Source organism: Carcharhinus amblyrhynchos, unplaced genomic scaffold (assembly GCF_965287045.1).
Source record: "Carcharhinus amblyrhynchos unplaced genomic scaffold, sCarAmb.v2.hapA scaffold_494, whole genome shotgun sequence".
Classification (NCBI taxonomy): Eukaryota; Metazoa; Chordata; class Chondrichthyes; order Carcharhiniformes; family Carcharhinidae; genus Carcharhinus; species Carcharhinus amblyrhynchos.
Genome location: NW_027650234.1, coordinates 1 through 21,376, shown reverse-complemented (window position 1 = coordinate 21,376; position 21,376 = coordinate 1). Strand labels below are relative to the sequence as shown.

General features: G+C 48.5%; 1 protein-coding gene across 1 annotated transcript in view; it reads right to left on the bottom strand.

Moving 5' to 3' along the window:
* Positions 1–12,453, bottom strand: part of LOC145339485 (inosine-5'-monophosphate dehydrogenase 2-like) — a 31,007-nt gene extending 18,554 nt beyond the window's left edge. The window contains exons 1-8 of the mRNA XM_080183954.1: positions 12,370–12,453; positions 9,083–9,184; positions 8,266–8,340; positions 5,055–5,261; positions 4,835–4,922; positions 3,144–3,343; positions 2,878–2,968; positions 201–296 (exon numbers count right to left, since the gene is read on the bottom strand). Of these exons, the coding sequence (XP_080040080.1) occupies positions 201–296; positions 2,878–2,968; positions 3,144–3,343; positions 4,835–4,922; positions 5,055–5,261; positions 8,266–8,340; positions 9,083–9,184; positions 12,370–12,453 (943 nt within the window). The remainder of the gene's footprint in view (positions 1–200; positions 297–2,877; positions 2,969–3,143; positions 3,344–4,834; positions 4,923–5,054; positions 5,262–8,265; positions 8,341–9,082; positions 9,185–12,369) is intronic.
* Positions 12,454–21,376: the final 8,923 nt, after the last annotated feature.

Genomic DNA, 21,376 nt, shown 5'->3' with positions numbered 1-21,376 from the left:
TATTGCAGCCTGACAGACAATCCCAGGGACTGGAATATAATCCCAGAATGCAGCAACCGAGAATTCCCCCTCTCCAGGCACTGAGACAACCTCACATGCACAGGGCGATCCCAGGAGGCAGGTACTCAGCAGAGAAGAACAAACCTCAGAACAGTCAGCAGTTGCATCGCAGCTTTATTCACTCACTCTGAGTAAATTACCTTCCTGTGTGATACAGATGGAGCCGCTTCCCATTCCGACACGCAGAGCATCCACACCAGCATCAATCAGGTTCTTGGCCTGTGCTGCAGTAACAACTGGGACAGGGGGGGAGGGGAGAGAGAAGAGAGGAGGAGAGAGAGAGAGAAGAGAGGAGGAGAGAGAGAGAGAGAGAGAGGGGAGGAGAGAGAGAGAGAGAGGGGAGGAGAGACAGAGAGAGAGGAGGAGAGAGAGAGAGAGGAGAGAGAGAGTGGGGGGAGAGAGAGAGAGAGAGAGGGAGAGAGAGGGGGGGAGAGAGAGAGGGAGGCGGAGGGGGCAGAGAGAGGGGGGGGAACATTGATAAAAAAAAGTGAGTTTTATCATAGACAGAAGGCTGATTTTCCACCAAAAAAGAGGAAATGTTGGAAAATCTCAGCAGCTCTGATAGCACCTGTCTGACATTGAGTCGAGCTGACCCTTTGTCAAAGGTTTGACAGAGAGATGGGGGAGGGACAGAGAGATGGAATGAACGGGGAGAGGGGAGGTTAAAGCTTTGACAAAGGGTCACCTGGACTCGAAACGTCAGCTCTTTTCTCTCCTTCCAGATGCTGTCAGACCTGCCAAGATTTTCCAGCATTTTCTCTTTTGGTTTCAGATTCCAGATCCGCAGTCCAGGTTGATTTGCCTGTCAGGATGAGGATTGATTTGCTGGAATGGATACACAGACTGATATCGTTCTCTACACGGTGAAAGGATTTTGGAGATTTATTCAGGTGACTGAGTGCTCCATCGACAGAGTCAGAATCTGAGACTGCCCAGGCTAACAGCACCCTACTGATCATCACTCAGATCCAATCTGTGGTCTTGTTGTCTAAGGAGAGTCTGGCCCACTATTTCAAACAAACAGTGGGGAGTTGTCCTCAGTGCCTCAGTCAATATTCATCCCTTTATCAACAAAACTGGAACTGATGATCTGGCCACCACCACATTACTGTTGGGGGGATCTTACTGTGCATTAAATGGATGCCGTGACTACATTACATATTTCACTGTTTGTAAAATGGTTTTAATCATTCTGCAGCCAAACACACTTTGGAAACGTGGGCCTTTTTTCTGAAGCTTGTTCCCATTTGTTCACAGGATGTGGGCGTCACTGGTTTTGACAGCATTTATTACCCATCCCTAATTGCCCCTTGACAATGCGATGGTGAGCTGCCTCCTTGGACCGCTGCAGTCCCTGTAGTGTAGAACATAGAACATTACGGCGCAGAACAGGCCCTTCGGCCCACGATGTTGCGCCGACCAGTTAAAAAACAATGACCCACTAATCTAAACCAATCCCTTTTCGTCCATAAACCTATCCACGGATCTCTTAAATGCCCCCAAACTAGGCGCATTTACAACTGCAGCAGGCAGGGCATTCCAATCCCTCACCACCCTCTGGGTAAAGAACCTACCCCTGACATCCGTCCTATAACTACCACCCCTTAATTTAAAGCCATGCCCCCTCGTGCTAGCTTTCTCCATCCGAGGAAAAAGGCTATCACTGTCCACCCTATCTAAACCTCTAATCATCTTATATGTTTCAATAAGATCCCCTCTTAGCCGCCTTCTTTCCAGCGAAAACAACCCCAAATCCCTCAGCCTCTCCTCATAGGACCTCCCCTCCATACCAGGCAACATCCTGGTAAACCCCCTCTGCACCCTCTCCAAAGCCTCCACATCCTTCCTATAATGTGGGGACCAGAACTGCACACAATACTCCAAGTGCGACCGCACCAGAGTTGTGTACAGTTGCAACATGACGCTGCGACTCCTAAATTCAATCCCCCTACCAATAAACGCCAAGACACCGTATGCCTTCTTAACAACCTTATCTACTTGATTCCCAACTTTCAGGGAAGGTACATTGTGACACTTCTGTGCCTTTAAGGAATGTATTTTAAGCATGTTCTCTGCAGTTATAGGCAGGCACCAAGCTGTACATTCCTTTCATTGTTGCGAGTCACACAACAGGCTGTTTATTTTTAGTTTGAGCATAATGCACTGTCCTGGGGTTTGACCCTTTTGAATTGTTGGGGGAAGAATGATTGGAGAGATCAGGTGGGAGCTTTTCCCCCCTCACAGGAGAATTTTACTTTCAGTTTCGTGAGCTGGAAACTGCTGGACTCCAAATTAAAGTGTTTGCTTCTCTCCCCACCCCCCGGTAAGCTCTGCTGTCTAGGCAGAAGCTATTGGATTCCAGACTGGACGCACTGTGTTTCTGGGTCTTTCCCTAGCATTAGAAATTTAGGTTTTGGTGGCTGGCTGGCAACTAAAGGCAAGGAGCGCCTGTCTCTCAAACTAAAAGCTACAGACCAGCAATGGCTCTATCCCTACCTCGAGGTGCTGGGAGCTCCAGGATGGGAAGAGAGTTTCAATTCTCCATCCAAAGTACTAAGTCACAGCAGGTGTTGCAAAGCTGTAAGGTTCAGCATCACGTGAGCATATTTACTTACTGTGCGAAGCCTGGGAGGGTGTTTGTTTGTATGGTGGCACTCTTTCAAAGAGCTAGCACAGATACAATGGGCTGAATGGACTCTGTGTTGCAAGATCCTATGATAATAGCTGGAAGTGGGCAAGCCAATCACAGCGAGAAACTGCAGATGATAATAAACTCCTGTCTTTGTTGACAGTAACAGAATTATTCAGAGAAATTACCATTTCCACCAATGACCTGTAGCTCAGGATATTTCTCTTTGATGTATTTAATCATATCGATCTGAAAGATGGAATTTCCCTGTGAGGAATCCTGTGAAGAACAAGAGAGAGAGTGTGAGAGGACAGCCGGGCAGGGGGATAGGGTGAGGGTGGAGTGGAGGGGTAAAGTGGCGAGGGTGGAGTGCAGAGGTGATAGGGCAAGGGTGGAGTGGAGGGACGAAGGGGTGAGGGCTGACAGCAGGAGTGAGGGAGCTGGATTATCTCACCAGAACCACAGCGTCTACTCCAGCCTGGACTAGGAGGTCCAGTCGATATCTGTCATCAGCGTGCGTACCAACTGCTGCCCCACACAGCAACTGCTTCTTAGAATCTTTTGAGGCAAGCGGATAATCACGATTCTTCTTCAGGTCTGTCCGAGCAATGATGGCCACCAGCTGGTCATTGTCATTGACAATGGGCAACTTCCCTGTAGCAAAAAGGTCGAGAGTGAGTCAGATCGACCTGAGGCTGGGGTGGGGTTTGGGGCAGGGAGCCAGGCTGGTGCCGGGATGGGTGATATTCAATACAACCCTGACGGAGTTGTCAGGAATTCTGATCCTGTGTCAGGAAGCTGCTCGTTACAGAAAAAATGGCCATTCAGCCCCATTCTACACATACTAGCCCATTAAGGATCCAATCAGCCCCAGAATAATAGAAACATAGAACAGTTCAGCACAGTACAGGCCCTTTGGCCCTCGATGTTGTGCCGAGCTACGTCCAAACCCAAGATCAAGCTATCCCACTCCTTATCATTCTGAAGTTCCTAAAGTGTCCGATTCCACTGTCACAGCAGGCAGTCCATTCCACACCCCAACCACACTCTGAATAAAAGCATCTACCTCGGACATCCCTCCTATATCTCCCACCATGAACCTTATAGTTATGCCCCCAAGTAACAGCTACATCCACCCGAGGAAATGGTCTCTGAACGTCCACTCTATCAATCCCCCCCTCATCATCTTATAAACCTCTATTAAATCACCTCTCATCCTCCTCCACTCGAAATAATTCACCCCCACAGCACCCACTTTCAAAATGTTTATAAAGTTCAACTTTTGTTCAAAACCGTGAACCTCCCAATCCAGTTGCTGCAATCAACCGGTCCCCTCTCTCCAATAACCAATCCAGTCTCTGCAATCTCCCCCCTCCAAAGGGAGGGGCAGTTGTGTGGGAATTAGAACATAGAACATTACAGCGCAGAACAGGCCCTTCCGCCCACGATGTTGCGCCGACCAGTTACAAAACAATGACCCACTAACCTAAACCAATCCCTTCTCGTCCATAAACCTATCCACGGATCTCTTAAACACCCCCAAACTAGGCGCATTTACAACTGCAGCAGGCAGGGCATTCCAATCCCTCACCACCCTCTGGGTAAAGAACCTACCCCTGACATCCGTCCCATAACTACCACCCCTTAATTTAAAGCCATGCCCCCTCGTGCTAGATTTCTCCATCAGAGGAAAAAGGCTATTACTATCCACCCTATCTAAACCTCTAATCATCTTATATGTTTCAATAAGATCCCCTCTTAGCCGCCTTCTTTCCAGCGAAAACAACCCCAAATCCCTCAGTCTCTCCTCATAGGACCTCCCCTCCATACCAGGCAACATCCTGGTAAACCTCCTCTGCACCCTCTCCAAAGCCTCCACATCCTTCCTGTAATGTGGGGACCAGAACTGCACACAGTACTCCAAGTGCAGCCGCACCAGAGTTGTGTACAGTTGCAACATGACGCTGCGACTCCTAAATTCAATCCCCCTACCAATAAACGCCAAGACACCGTATGCCTTCTTAACAACCTTATCTACTTGACTCCCAACTTTCAGGGACACAGAGACTGTGTTGGTCTTTGCTGTAACTGAGTTCTCTGCCATTCTGTTGCGATTTGTTTGGAGTTTATTCTTCCTGCTTTTACCTTTCTTACTTCGCTGCAATATCTCATTTGCTTCTTTCAAAGTGACGGCAGCTGGAGCGACCACCAAGTCCTCTCTCCTGGTCATTACCTGGTGCAGAGACAGAGAAACAGTCAGAGAACAGCCCCAGCATCACCCTAAACGGGGGCGGGGGCGAGGGCCCAGGGATGGGTCATGGCAGGGAGGAGTTGAGGGGCATTAGCACGGAGGAGGGCGCAATACCTCTGCCAGGTTAAGGTCATGCTCCTTTTCCGTCAGGAAGTCAATGTCACGAGAGGAAATGATTCCCACCAATTTGCCGCCAAGTTTCCCGGTGTCCGTGATGGGAATTCCACAGAATCCGTGGCGAGCTTTTGCTTCAAAGACGTCCCGTACCTTATCGCATGGGCTCAGGACAACGGGGTCTGTGATAAAGCCCTGCTCGTATTTCTGAAAGGAAAATCCAAACATTGACAAGGATCAGCGAGGGAGGGGTCAGCAAAAAAATAATTAAATCATAGAATCCCTACAGTGTAGAGGGAGGCCATTCAGCCCATCAAGTCTGCACCAACCACAATCCCACCCAGACCCTGTCCCCACATATTTACCCTGCTAATCCCCCTGACACTAAGGGGCAATTTGGCATGGCTAATCCACCTAACCCGTACAGCTTTGCAGTGAGGGGGAAACCGGAGCACCCAGAAGAAACCCATGCAGACACGGGGAGAACGTGCAGACTCCACACAGACAGTAACCCAAGCCGAGAATGGAACCTGGGTCCGTGTTGCTGTGAGGCAGCAGCGTTAACCCACTGTGTCACCGTGTCGCTGTGAGACAGCAGCGTTAACCCACTGTGTCACCGTGTCGCTGTGAGACAGCAGTGTTAACCCACTGTGTCACCGTGTCGCTGTGAGACAGCAGTGTTAACCCAGTGTCACCGTGTCACTGTGAGACAGCAGTGTTAACCCACTGTGTCACCGTGTTGCTGTGAGGCAGCAGCGTTAACCCACTGTGTCACCGTGTCGCTGTGAGACAGCAGTGTTAACCCACTGTGTCACCGTGTCGCTGTGAGACAGCAGTGTTAACCCACTGTGTCACCGTGTCGCTGTGAGACAGCAGTGTTAACCCACTGTGTCACCGTGTCGCTGTGAGACAGCAGCGTTAACCCACTGTGCTACCCAATGACAAAACCCACAGATCAGGAACAGCAGGAGGTTCTGGGAATGGGATTCTGCTGATGGAGATACAATTAAACTAAACACAAAACAGGAGTTCTACAAACAAGAAAACACAATGACTTATTCAAAGCCATCCCGTTCAACAATCTCACCTCTCAGTCCCTTGCCCACAACAGACCTGAATCTCTCTACTGACCGGGTATTGTAGAATAGGGGAAAAGAAACAGCTTACTAACTGAATACGGACTTTGGTTCCATCTTCATAAAGGACACAAGAAAGATACCAGAAATGTTTGGGAACACAGGGTTTAGTGAGAGAGAGGAGCTGAAGGATATCAGTGTTAGTAGAGAAATGGTGTTGGGGAATCTGATGGATAAATCCCAGGGCCTGATAATCTACATCCCAGAGTACTTAAAGAAGTGGCTGCAGAAATTGTGGATGCATTAGTGATCATCTTCCAGGATTCTATAGACTCTGGAACAGTTCCTCCAGAATCGAGGGTAGTCAATGTAACCCCACTATTTAAAAAGGGAGATAGAGAGTAAAGAGGGAATTATAGTGTTGGTTGTGGGGAAAATTCTAGAATCCATTATCAAAGAAAAACAGCGACAGGATTGGACAGAGTCAGCATGGATTTACGAAAGGGAAATCATGCTTGACAAATCTACTGGAGTTCTTCAAGGATATAGAATTGATGAGGGGGAGCCAGTGGAAGTGATTTATTTGGACTTTCAGCAGGCTTTTGACAAGGTCCCACGTAAGAGATTAGCGTGTAAAATTAAAGCGTGTGGGATTGGGGGAAGTGTATTGAGATGGATAGAAAACTGACTGGCAGACAGGATACAAAGAGTTGGACTAAACAGGTCTTTTTCCAGATGGCAGGCAGTAACTAGCGGGACACAGCAGGGCACAGTGCTGGAACTCTAACTGCTCACATTATATATTAATGGTCTGGAAAAGGGAACTAAATATATTATCTTCAAATCTACAGATGATACAAAGTTGCGTGGGAGGGTGAGCTGTGAGGAGGATGCAAAGATGCTTCAGTGTGATTTGGACAGACTGAGTGTGTGGGTATCTACATGGCAGATGCAGTATAATGTGGATAAATGTGAGGTTATCCACTAGGGTAGCAATAATGGGAAGACAGATGAACTGAATGGCTACAGATTGGGGTGGGCACAGTAAATAGTCTCACAATACCAGGTTAAAGTCCGACAGGTTTATTTGATAGCACGAGCTTTTGGAGCACTACCAAATAACTCTGTTGGATTCTAACCTGATGTTGTGACCATCTACTGGGCTATGGATTGAGAGAGGAGAATGCAGAACAAGATCTGGGTGTCCTTGTACACCAGTCGCTGAAGGTAAACATGCAGCTGCAACAGGCGGTAAAAAAGACAAGTGGTACGTTGGCCTTTATTGTGAGAGGTTTTGAATACAGGAGCTGGGGTGCCTTGCTGCAATTATACAGGGCCTTGGTGAGACCACACCTGGAATATTGTGTGCTGTTTCGGCCTCTACCTGAGGAAGGATATTCTTGTTACAGACAGAGTGCAGAGAAGGTTTACCCGACTGATTACTGGGAAGACAGGACTGATGTATGAAAAGAGATTGAGTCAGTTAGGATTATATTCACTGGGGTTCAGAAGAAAAAGGGGGATCTCACAGAAATCTATAAAATTCTAACAGGACTAGACAGGGTAGATGCAGGGAGGATGTTCCCAATGGCAGGGGGAGTCTAGAACCAGGGGGTCACAGTCTGAGGATTCAGGGTAGACCATTTAGGATGGAGGTGAGGAGACATTTCTTCATCCAGAGAGTGGTGAGCCGGTGGAATTCATTACCACAGGAAGTAGTTGATGCCAAAACATTGAATGTATTCAAGAAGCAGTTTGATTTCACTCTTGGGGTGAAGGGGTTCAAAGGATGGGGGAGAGGGAGTCGGGATCAGCCACGATCACAATGAATGGCGGAGCGGGCTCAATGGCCTCCTCCTGTTCTATGTTTCCATAATCCCAGGGACATTACCCATTTCACTATCCCGCCTTTATTAACAATATAAATAGCAGGAAGATTCCAGGCGAGTGCTAGAATCCACACTGTACATCAACATTACTGAGCCACACCACTGGCTTCTGCCCATCAGTTTAACACTCACTTCTCCAAGGACAGGAATTAAAACATCCCAAACCTTTCGTCAAACCAAAACTGCAGAATTCTGGAATGGCTTAGTTAGCCAGAATCTCACTGAACCGGTATTCCAAATCCGTACCTTAACTTTGCGGACTTCGTTTGCCTGGAATTCTGGGGTACAGTTATGATGGATGAACCCAATTCCTCCCATCAACTGCGGTTCAAAGAGAAAATAACAGGAGTTAAAAACATTCCTGGCCACAGGCTCAGAGCAGCAACACTCCATAACTGCAGCCTATTCAATTCAAACCAAGAACATAATTCATTGTCACACTGCGAGGCACGCAGCAGATTGGAGGAGGGTGGAGGGTGTTACACTTCCGCTCCGCATTAACCTCAGCCAGACTGACGGTAATTACTACCGATCACTGGCAAAGTTTGGTAACCTCGGAGGCACGAGGCCAGACAGTAAAGGGATCAGAAATGATGTTGGTCAGAGCTGTCTCAGTCTCCAATCAACAGGCACCTGCCTTTCTGAGTGTCAAGAATGGGAGTCGGGAAGCAGGCATCCAATCCGGAGAGAAATATCCTCCAGACTCTACATCCAGACAAGGAGGAAACCAAACTCCATAATTACAAATAACAGAACAATTACATCTCTGTCCACATTCTGCACATTTCCCCATTTCAAATTCCCACGCTTTCATTTAGAATGGGATTTTCAATGTAAACAGGGCAGTGGTGGGGGCAGGGGACGGAGTTACAGCCACTCTACTCCGGACAGTTATCAGCACCCTCCAAATATACAGTTAAAATTTACCAATGGGGCAGAGCATGGAATCAGAGAGGTTTCCAGAACTGGGAACGTTCAGTTGAGCTGCAATGAGATTCGGAAACACGGGCCTTGAGCAAGCATTTCCCGATGGATGGGGAGTAGGATAGCTGAACTTACATACCGCCATTGCGATTGCCATGCTAGCCTCAGTCACTGTGTCCATTGGAGAGGAGACCAGGGGTGTCTTTAAGGTGATTTTCTTGGTAAGTGCTGAGGCAAGATCCTGTATACGAAAACACAAAGGTTAAAAAATACAGGCAAACTATAGAAATGGCATGGATGTCTGAGATTAAAATTCACTTCCATCCCCCCCAAGAGCAACTTCCAATAGGGTTCAAAGCAACTGACAGTCACAATGTACCTCCCTCAGAACAAACCCCCTCCCCACCCCCACCCCGGTAACACCACCAGGTAACCTGACCTGAGTGTTTTGAAGGGGTCAAAGGGTGGTGAATCTCTGGAATTCTCTGCCCATTGAAGTGGTGGAGGCTGCCTCGCTAAATATTTTTAAGAAGCGGGTTGATGGGTTTTTGATAAGAGAGGGGATTAAGGGTTATTGGGAGAGGGCGGGAAAGTGGAACTGAGCCACGACAGATCAGCCATGATCTTATTGAATGGCGGGGCAGGCTCGAAGGGCCAGATGGCCTACTCCTGCTCCTATTTCTTATGTTCTTATGTAACCAAGAAGGTAGATGAGGGCAGTGCAGTTGATATTGTCTACATGGACTTTAACAAGGCCTTTGACAAGGTACCGCATGGTAGGTTGCTGCATAAGGTTAAATCTCACAGGATCCAGGGTGAGGTATCTAAATGGATACAAGATTGGCTTCTGAGGTGGTTGTAGAGAGTTGTTTTTCAAACTGGAGGCCTGTGACCAGCGGTGTGCCTCAGGGATCAGTGCTGGGTCCACTGTTATTTGTCATTTATATTAATGATTTGGATGAGAATTTAGGAGGCATGGTTAGTAAGTTTGCAGATGACACCAAGATTGGTGGCATAGTGGACAGTGAAGGTTATTGAGCGTTTCAATGGGATCTTGATCAATTGGGCCAGTGGGCTGACGAATGGCAGATGGAGTTTAATTTAGACAAATGCGAAGTGATGCATTTTGGTCGACTGAACCAGGGCAGGACTTACTCAGTTAATGGTAGGGCATAAGAACATAAGAAATAGGAGCAGGAGTAGGCCATCTAGCCCTTTGAGCCTGCCCCACCATTCAATAAGATCATGGCTGATCTGTCATGGCTCAGTTCCACATTCCCGCCCTCTCCCCATAACCCTTAATCCCCTCTCTTATCAAAAACCCATCAACCCGCTTCTTAAAAATATTTAGCGAGGCAGCCTCCACCACTTCAACGGGCAGAGAATTCCAGAGATTCACCACCCTTTGAGTGAAGAAGTTCCTCCTCAACTCCGTTCTAAACCGCCCCCCCTTTATCTTGAGGCTGTGCCCCCTAGTCCTACTGTCCTTTCTGAGCGGGAAGAGTCTCTCCACCTCTATCCTATCCATCCCATTCATCATCTTATACGTCTCAATGAGATCTCCCCTCATTCTTCTAAACTCTAACGAGTACAAGCCTAGTTTATCCAGCCTCTCCTCATAGCTCAATCCCCTCAACTCTGGTATCAGCCTAGTAAACCTCCTCTGCACTCCCTCCAAGGCCAAAATATCCTTGCGTAAGTGCGGCGCCCAAAACTGCACACAGTACTCCAGCTGCGGCCTCATGAGTGCCCTATACAGCTGCAGCAAGACCTCCCTACTTTTATATTCAATCCCCCTCACGATGAAGGCCAGCATCCCATTCGCCTTCCTGACCACCTGCTGCACCTGCAAGCTGGGTTTTTGCGACTCGTGCACAAGGACCCCGAGGTCCCTCTGCACCGTCGCCTGCTGCAGTTTTTCGCCACGTAAGTAATAGTCCTTCCTACCATTATTCCTACCAAAGTGGACCACCTCGCACTTGCCAACATTAACTTCCATTTGCCAGTTCCTGGCCTATTCGCCCAGCCTATCTAGATCCTTCTGTAGACTCTCCACACCCTCCACACAATTTGCCGTTCCACCAATCTTGGTGTCATCAGCAAATTTCGACACCATACACTCGGTTCCCTCCTCCAGATCATCTATATAAATGGTAAATAGCTGAGGCCCCAGCACCGACCCCTGGGGCACTCCACTAGTCACCAACCGCCAATCCGAATAGCACCCACTGACCCCTACTCTCTGCCTATTTGACAACCAATCCTCTATCCACGCTAACACCCTACCCCCAACTCCATGTCCCCTGACCTTCTGCAATAACCTCTTGTGAGGTACCTTGTCAAACGCCTTCTGAAAATCAAGAAAGACCACATCCACCGGCTCTCCTCTATCCACCGCCCTAGACACATCCTCATAGAACTCCAGTAAATTTGGGCATTGGGGAGAGTTACAGAACAAAGAGATCTAGGGGTACAGGTTCATATCTCCTTGAAAGTAGAGTCACAGGTGGACAGAGTGGTGAAGAAGGCATTCAGCATGCTTGGTTTCATCGGTCAGAACACCGAATACAGGAGTTGGGATGTCTCGTTGAAGTTGTACAAGACATTGGTAAGGCCACACTTGGAATATAGTGTGAAATTCTGGTCACCCTATTATAGAAAAGATATTATTAAACTAGAGAGAGTACAGAAAAGATTTACTGGGATGCAACTGGGACTTGATGGTTTGAGTTATAAGGAGAGGCTGAATAGACTGGGACTTATTTCTCTGGGGTGTAGGAGGCTGAGGGGTGATCTTAGAGGTCTATAAAATAATGAGGGGCACAGATCAGCGAGATAGTCAATATCTTTTTCCAAAACCAGATGGCAGAAGTTTAAGGTGAGAGGAGAGAGATACAAAAGGGTTCAGATGGGTAATTTTTTCACACAGAGGGTGGTGAGTGTTTGGAACAAGCTGTCAGAGGCAGTAGTAGAGGCGGGTACAATTTTGTCTTTTAAAAAGCGTTTAGACAGTTACATGGGTAAGATGGGTATAGAGGGATATGGGCCAAATGCGGGCAACTGGAATTAGCTTAATGGTAAAAACTGGGCAGCATGGACAAGTTGGGCTGAAGAGCCTGTTTCCATGCTGTAAACCTCTACAACTCGGTTGAAGATGATTGACTAAAGAACCAAAGAGGAGATGGAGAAAATCGACGAGTTGCTGCAGCTGGGAATGTCCTAGAATGCTGTGATCTGGAAGGCCCTGCCTGAAAGGGCAATGAAAACAAGATTCAATAACAACTTCCAAACGGGGATTGGAGAAAGTGAAAAGATACTGACAGCACCTTGGGGAGAGAGAAGGGGGAGTGTGATTAGTTGGGCAGAATGGCCTCATTCTGCACCATTTCCACTAATTTCGCTCTGGCGTTTTCTCTGAATACTCACCACTTGGTCAGAGGTGAAGTCAATGTACCCGGGCAGGATGAGGAAATCACTGAGAGAGACAGAGAGAGAGAAAGCTATCAGCATCACTGAATCAGCTCCTGCATTTGAACAGCACTATGTGGCCAACAGTCACTCTCAAAGAATCTAACACGACCATTGCTGCGGCCACTGAACACCGAGTCTCGAGGTTGGGTTAAATTCCTGCAGTGTGTTAATCCATCAGGCAGACGCTGTGACTGTGATGAGAGTAAATAAATAATTACACAGAAACAGGAGCAGGAAAAGGCCACTCAGCCCTTCGAGCCTTCTCCTCCATTCATTATGGTCACGGCTGATCATTCAACTCAATAACCTGTTCCCACTTTCCCCAAACATAATTTAATCTCCTTCACCTCAAGTTTTATCAAACTGCCTCTCAAAAACATCCAACATTTTGGCCTCAGCTACTTCCTGTGGGAGTGAATTCCACACATTCACCACCCTCTGGGTGAAGAAATTTCTCCTCATCTTCGTCCTAAATGGTTTCCCCTGAATCCTCGGACTGTGACCCCCTGGTTCTGGACTCCCCCACCATCGGGAACATTCTTCCTACATCATCCCTGTCCAATCCTGGTAGATTTTTACAGATTTCTATGAGATTCCTCCAATATTCCCCTCCCTCATCGTCTGGAAGAGGGAACTGAATGTATTTTCTCCAAATTTACAGATGATACATTGTTGGGTGGGAGGGTGAGCTGTGAGGAGGATGCAGAGATGCTTCAATGTGATTTGGACAGGCTGAGCGTGTGAACGTTTGCATGGCTGTTACAATATAATGTGGATAAACATGAGGTTATCCACTTTGGTAGCAATAATAGGGAGACTGATTATTATTTGAATGGGTGTAAATTGAGAGAGATGGATACTCAGCGAGACCTCGGAGCCCTCGTGTATCAGTCACTGAGTAAGCTCTCAGGTATAGCAGGCAGTAAAGAAGGTAAATGGTATGTTGACCTTTATAGTGAGAGGATTTGAGTATAGGGATAGGGATGTTGTGTTGCAATTATATAGGACATTGGTGAGGCCACACCTGGAGTATTGTGTGCAGTTTTGGTCTCCTTATCTGAGGAAGGATGTCCTTGCTATAAAGGGAGTGCGGCGAAGGTTTACCAGCTGATTCCTGGGAGGGCAGGTCCGTCATATGAGGAGAGACTAAATCAGTTGGGATTATATTCACTGGAGTTTAGAAGAGTGAGAGGGGATCTGATAGAAACTTATAAAATTCTAAAAGGGTTAGACAGGGTAGGTTCAAAAGAATGTTCCCAATGGTGGGGGGAGTCCAGAACTAGGGACCATTCTTTGAGGATAAGGGGTAAACCTTTTAGAACTGAGGTGAGGAGAAATTTCTTCACCCAGAGGGTGGGGAATGTGTGGAATTCACTCCTATAGGAAGGAGTTGAACTCCTAGATACCCACACACTCAGCCTGTCCAAATCACACTGAAGATTCTCTGCATCCTCCTCACAGCTCACCCTCCCACCCAACTCACCCTCCCACCCAACTTTGTACAGAACATACAACAGTACAGTATTATCTGCAAATCTGGAAATGATACATTCAGTTCCCTCTTCCAAATCGTTAATATATGTGAACAGTTGGGGTCCGAGCACAGATCCCTGCGGAACCCCACTATTCACTGCTTACCAATCAGAAAGACTTTTTGTGCTAACTCTTTGCTTCCTCACTGCTAACCAGCTTTCCATCCATCTCCAGACATTACCCCACGTGCTTTAACTTTACACAGTAGTTTGTTACACGTGACCTTGTTGAAAGACTTCTGAAAGTCTAAACAAACCAATCCACTCGTTCACCTTGGTCAGCTCTACTAGTTACATCCTCAAACTGCAATCGATACAAAGAACAAAGCAAAGAAAATTCCAGCACAGGAACAGACCCTTCGGCCCTCCAAGCCTGCACTGACCATGCTGCCCCGACTGAACTCAAACCCCCTACCCTTCTGGGGACCATGTCCCTCCGTTCCAATCCTATTCATGGATTTGCCCAGATGCCCCTTAAAACTCACCACTGTATCCGATTCCACTCCCTCCCCTGGCAATGAGTTCCAGGCACGATTTCCCTTCTGTAAATCCATGCTGATTTTGTCTGATTATACCACTGCCTTCCAAATGCCCAGTTATAAACTCCTTAAAATTAACTCTAGGTTCTCATGGCACCTTCTGGATTGCACCATTCCTTAAAACAACCACCCCCGCCCCTTCTCCCACCCCTAAACGGCTAGCAACAATCACTGCTTCCAGAGGGGAAGGGGTCTCAGTCAGTGGGGAGTGGGGTACACTCCAGACTCATGAGGGGCACAGGCACACAGACTATTCAGATTATCCAGGGCAATGACCCCAGATCTCACTGGATCAGTTTGCAATCCACTGACCCAGCACAAACTCAAATTAATCCAATACTTCCATTAACATTTACCTGAGGCTGCTTCAAAAACCAGAAACAATCCCTAACCACCACTCCTTGTCACTAACACGCAGCTCTCTGGAACTTTAATCCAATTTGTCACCAACGCACCCCAAAGATAGGCACAGAGCGAGTGGGTTCCACAGACACTGCTGCTGTCCGGCACTACCCCACACCTCCCAAAGGAATCACAGCAAGCGGTCTACCCTGGGGAGGGCAGGTCTCATTGTCAATGTCACCAGGAGAACCAGGGAGTGACTCGCACGACCAAATCAATTTCCCCCGGAGCCACACCTGGCATCCCGCCACCTCCCCCCGAGCTGGTGCCTGGCTAGCTTACCCCCTGCATCCACCCCCCCCCCCACCCCAACCTGGCTTACCCCCTGCGTACACCCCCCCCACCCCAACCTGGCTTACCCCCTGCATCCACCCCCCCACCCCAACCTGGCTTACCCCCTGCGTCCTCCCTCTCCCCCCGCACCCCCCCCGCCCCACCCCAACCTGGCTTACCCCCTGCCTGTCCCCACCCAGGTGGGGGGCCTGATTTACCCCTTGCCCACCCCCCAGCTCCTCCACCCCGCCTGGAGCTGGGGGTCAGGTTTAACCACCTCCCCCACCCCAGCCTGGATCTAGCGTCTGCCCCAGCCCCCAGGCCTGGCTGCCTCCTGTGGGATGTGTAAATGTGGTCTAATCCTGTAGCTGAGGGAATGGGAATGTTACCGACGGCCTTACCCACTCACAGCTGGTGATATCACACTGGCATCGCAGCTTCTCCCAGCGGTCGTATCAGACGCTGAATCCCCCAAAACCTCCATCTTGTGGCTACGGGGGGGGGGTTCTGGTTTGATGCACTCACTGTCTCGACTCCCACACCGCAGTGTCTGGGGGGTGGGGGGGGGGACTTTCACGAGCTCCCCAGTTACTGGATTATAGAGACAGCTCCCGCAGATTTAAAGATAGAGCCCAGATCAGGTGGTGGTCAGGAGTTAGCTTCCCACATTCTAACATTTAATTCATTATTGAAGTCACGCACAAAACATTAGATGGTTATATTTAGCAGAATCAATCTCTGCAGCCAGAGATTTCCTTCCTGCGCACTGACAGGATGCTGAACACACGAGACAATTTACATCGAGAACCTCAGCACAGCCCCCAAGCTTCACAAGAAATGGAAAATGTCTACACAGTAAGATCCCACAAACATGGCTGACTGGCCAGCTCCTGCCCCCAAGTCCTAGCTCACAATGATCAGTTACGTCCTCAGGTGGGGAATGATCCCGGGATCTGGAGGATCCACAGCTGTCTTCCAGTTAGAGTTTGTCCACCTGAGCCAGAAAAGGAATTAAACCCAAACTGCTGCCGTTAATCCTGACTCACGCAATAACCAAAGAAATGTCCAAGGACCCAAACCAAAGATAAGGTCAGTTCCACACACCATTAGGCTCTGAGGCGTATGCAGAATGAGAGGGAGATCAAAGCCCAAGGCCTCAAACCCATTAATGGGAGTGATTGGGCCACACCGATAGTGCCTGTGATGAAGACTTGATTCTGAAGTCGCTATCAATCCAGTCCCGAGTGCAATCTAGTACCTCCCACCTCCAGAGGAATGGGATCCAGATTCACAACAACATTTAACAATCGGGATACACAAAGGGCTATTCCGATATAAACAATTTCCATGTGGCATCATGTCCACACCTGTGCTGTTTAAAGATGTCACGAATCAAATTTAACAGAATCCCGACAGGACAGAAAGAGGCCATTTGACCCATCAAGTCTGCACTAACTCTGAAAGAGCATCCTACCCGGGCCCTCCCCCGCAATCCTGCATATTTAGCACGGCCAATCCACCAAACTTGCACATCTTTGGAGTGTGGGAGGAAAACGGAGCACCCAGACAAAACCCACGCAGACACTGAGAGAACGTGCAGACTCCACACAGACAGTGACCCGAGGCTGGAATCAAACCTGGGTCCCTGGCTCTATGGGGCGGCAGTACTAACCACTGTGCAGCCCATTCAAAGCAATCTATAAAGCAGTGCACTGCTTAGGCAGTATCTTCAACATTTAGATTCCACACTCCAGAGGCGAGAAGATTAACATAGAACACTACAGCACAAACAGGCCCTTCGGCCCACAAGTTGCGCTGATCATATCCATACCTACCAGGCCATAGAACTATCTGTAACTCCCAATCCCATTAAATCCCATGTATTCATCCAAAAGTCTTTTAAAAGACCCCAGCGAGTTCGCCTCTACCACCACCGACGGCAGCCGATTCCACTCACTCACCACCCTCTGAGTGAAAAACTTACCCCTAACATCTCCTCTGTACCTGCTCCCCAGCACCTTAAACCTGTGTCCTCTCGTAGCGACCATTTCAGCCCTGGGAAATAGCTTCCGAGAATCCACCCTATCTATTCCTCTCAACATCTTATACACCTCTATTAGGTCAAGGGAGCTCGGTCTCTTCTCCCTGGAGAGACGAAGTTGAGAGGTAACCTATCTTCATAAGGCATGCCTCCCAATCCAGGCAACATCCTTGTAAATCTCCTCTGCACCCTCTCAATAGCTTTCACATCCTTCCTATAGTGAGGCGACCAGAACTGCGCACATACTCCAAGTGGGGTCTGACAAGGGTCCTATAAAGTTGCAGCATTACCTCCCGACTCCTAAACTCAATCCCTCGATTAATGAAGGCCAGTACACCATACGCCTTCTTGACCACATCCTCCACCTGCGAGGCCGATTTAAGAGTCCTATGGACCTGGACCCCAAGATCCTTCTGCTCCTCAACCCAGCTAAGACTCTCACCCTTGATATTGTATTCCTGCATCCCATTGGTCCTGCCAAAATGGACCACTACACATTTATCCACGTTGAAGTCCATCTGCCACTTCTCCGCCCAGTCTTGCATCCTATCTATGTCACGCTGCAACTTCTGACAACCCTCCAGACTATCCACAACACCACCAACCTTCGTATCGTCGGCAAGCTTACTAACCCATTCCTCCACTTCCTCATCCAGGTCATTTATGAAAATGACAAACAGCAAGGGTCCTAGAACAGATCCCTGGGGCACTCCACTGGTGACCGACCTCCATGCAGAAAAAGACCCATCCACAACCACTCTCTGCCTTCTGCAGGCAAGCCAGTTCTGGATCCACAAGGCCAAAGCCCCCTGGATCCCATGCCCTCTCACCTTCTCAAGAAGTCTTGCATGGGGGACCTTATCAAACGCCTTGCTGAAGTCCATGTAAACCATGTCCACCGCTCTTCCTTCGTCAATGTGTTCAGTCACATTTTCAAAGAACTCAACTAGGCTCGTAAGGCACGACCTGCCCTTGACAAAGCCGTGCTGATTATTTCTGATCATACTAAACTTACCCACTTACCCACTATTACTAATGAGTACAGAAGGATAAAAGTGTTTGATTTAAACCTGGAGTGTGCGAGAGATGCAAAGTGGCTTCGCAAATAACCTACAAATATAAAAGCTAAAACGGAGGCACCTGCACCTCAAAATGTCCATCAACAAGGGATGTTTGTGAACTTATTAAACTTTATGGAAAGTTTGACCCTAACCTAGCATTTATCCTTAAATCTTTACACAACTGACATTAAAACAAGAAATGGAAAGGAAGATAAAGTCAGAAGCTATGACACTTTGACCCAAAGTTACCCTTACAACAGCTCCTCACAGGACCCAGGAGAGTTTGCATCCAAACCCTTCACCCACCAATAGCAATAAGAACCCAAATTCATTTTACTGACAGATCAACAATACGGGGTGGGGGTGGCTTCATCATGGTTGGAAGGGCCATGGGAAAGAGTTCATTGAGATTACACTGACTATTTGGAGCTTGAATGTTTTTATGGTGGTAAATGTGTCCTGAAGTCACCGTTATGAAAACTGCATCCTCAGAGAGAACAACAGAAAGACCCAGGGCGATTTTGCAAGATTTGATTACCTGGAAAAACCGGTTAGTGACATCTTGCAAGAATTCACAAATTATCTAAAGGAGACCAGAGTCCAACACATCAAATCTGCTCTGTATTGGATAAAGTAATTCGCAAGCAAGGATCTTTGTCTAAATGACTGAGCCAAATCCTGGTGACATTCATGAATATAACAAACGCATCTGACAACCCAAAGTTCCCTGGTTACTCACAATAAAATGTTGATTAAGCACAACACATTCTGTGATGTGACAACAGGGTTTTTCTTAAAGGTCAGAAAATATTGGTATGGAACTACACCACCAGTGAGAAGGGATACCTGCCAACACAGGCAGGAATGGTCTCCTACACCATTCAAACTCAGGATGATGTAGCCTGGAGAACACATGCTGATCAACTTTTAGCAACTGGAACTAGCTTCCCAGAGACGGAATCAACAAGGATTCTGCACCAAACCATCCCAAGTGAACTCCTGGACATTCCTGAGGACCTGACAATACCAAGCACTCCTGTGGAAGACAGTACCCCAGCTGAGAACACATCAACATCCAGTCAACCTCCAAATCCCACATCAACGCTGGCTGAGACATTTAGGGATACGCCCAAACTGAACCAAAACACCAGAGGGTTGCAGTCAATGCAGAAAAGCAAATGCCTGAAGATCGCTGACAACCAGAAATCAACGTCCTCTGAAACGTCGAACCCAGTGACTGTGCTTATTAATTATTCACATTGTAAATTTTCATTGTTAACCTGATACTGTTTCATTGAGGAAACTCTGATCTGAAGGGGGGAAGAAAGCATTCTCACGTTTGTTCCGAGTGTAAGGAGGTCACTAAGAATCCAATCACATTACGTAATGACATCATTGGCCTTTTATGCGGGAAAACAGGCAGCCTATCCCAACAGCCAGGAAATATCTTCCAATGAAGCTCCTGTTTGTACCTTTGTGGTGTACAATCCTGTAAAAACACCAAACAGGGGAACCTCCAGGTGGTGGGGGTCCCAAGTATCTGCTGTTTATGTCCTTCTAGATGGAAATGGTCGTGGATTTGGAAGGTGCCGTCTAAGAATCTTTGGTGAATTTCTGCAGAACGTTGTGTAGATGGTGCACGTGGCTATCACTGTGTACTGGTGGTGGAGAGAGGGAAGGAATGTTTGTGGCTATGGTGTCAATCAAGCTGGCTCCTTTGTCCTGGATGGTGGTCGAGCTTCTCAAGTGTTGTTGGAGCTGCATCAATCCAGGTAAGTGAGGAGTATTCCATCACAGTCCAGACTTGTGCCTTGAAGATGGTGGACAGGCTTTGGGGAGTCAGGAGGTGAGTTACTCTCCGCAGGATTCCCAGCCTCTGACCTGCTCTGGGGGCCACTGTATTTATGTGGAGAGTCCAGTTGAGTCTGTGATCAATGGTAACACCAAGGGTGTTGACAGTGGGGGAATTGGTGGTGACGTGATTGTCAAGAGGTGAAAGTTGTGGAATTTTAAAGAATGTAAAGGAGTCTTTTTGGCCCATCGTAAATCCTCTCTTGTTGGAGATGATTGTTGCCTGGCAGTTGTATGGTGGGAACGTCATTATGCCAAGCTGTTGTTTGACTAGTCTGTGAGACAGTGCTCCCAATTTTGGCACGATCCCCCAGTTGTTAGTGGGGGGAGGGTCGGCGGGGCCGGGTTCGCCATGGCGGGGGGGGGTGGTCGTGTGAAGTTGATGCCAGGAGGTCTATCAGGTTCATTCTTTTCTACAGCAGTTTTGATAGAACTGAGATTCTCACGCGAATATTTCAGATAAACCACAATGCTGCGGGGCTGAGTCACGTATAGGCCAGACCAGGTAAGGACAGCAGATTTCTTTCCCTGAAGAACATCAGTGAACTGGACGGGTTTTCCAACGATTGATTAATTCAGTCACGTTTTCATCCAGATTTTGGGAAGCGGATTCGCTCCGAGAGCCCACTGATCTAAACCGAGAGGTGCAGTTGGGTTAGCGCCGCTGCCTCACGGTGTCAGGGACCCGGGTTCGATCCCTGGCTCCGGTCTCTGTCTGTGTGGAGTCTGCACATTCTCCCTGTGTCTGCATGGGTTTCCTCCCACACTCTGACGGATGGGCGGGTCAGGGTGGATCGTCCCAAACAGGCGCCGGACTGTGGGCGACTGGGGCAATTTCACAGTAACTTCATTGCAGTGTTAATGTAAACCTTACACGTGATTAATAAACTTTACCAAACACCAAAACATCCCCAACACCCCCACCCCCATCCTGTGGCTCCCTCCCCCCTCCCCTCACTCACCCCACCCACCCTCACTCCTCCCTTCACTCCCCTCCCCTCACTCCTCCTTCCCCTCACTCCCTCCCCTCACTCCCCCTCCCCCTCACTCCTCCCTCCCCTCCCCCTCACTCCTCCCCTCACTCCCCCCTCCCCCTCACTCCTCCCCTCACTCCCCCCCTCCCCCTCACTCCTCCCCCTCACTCCCCCCTCCCCCTCACTCCTCCCTCACTCCCCCCTCCCCCTCACTCCTCCCCTCACTCCCCCTCCCCTCACTCCTCCCCTCCCCCTCACTCCTCCCTCACTCCTCCCTCCCCTCACTCCT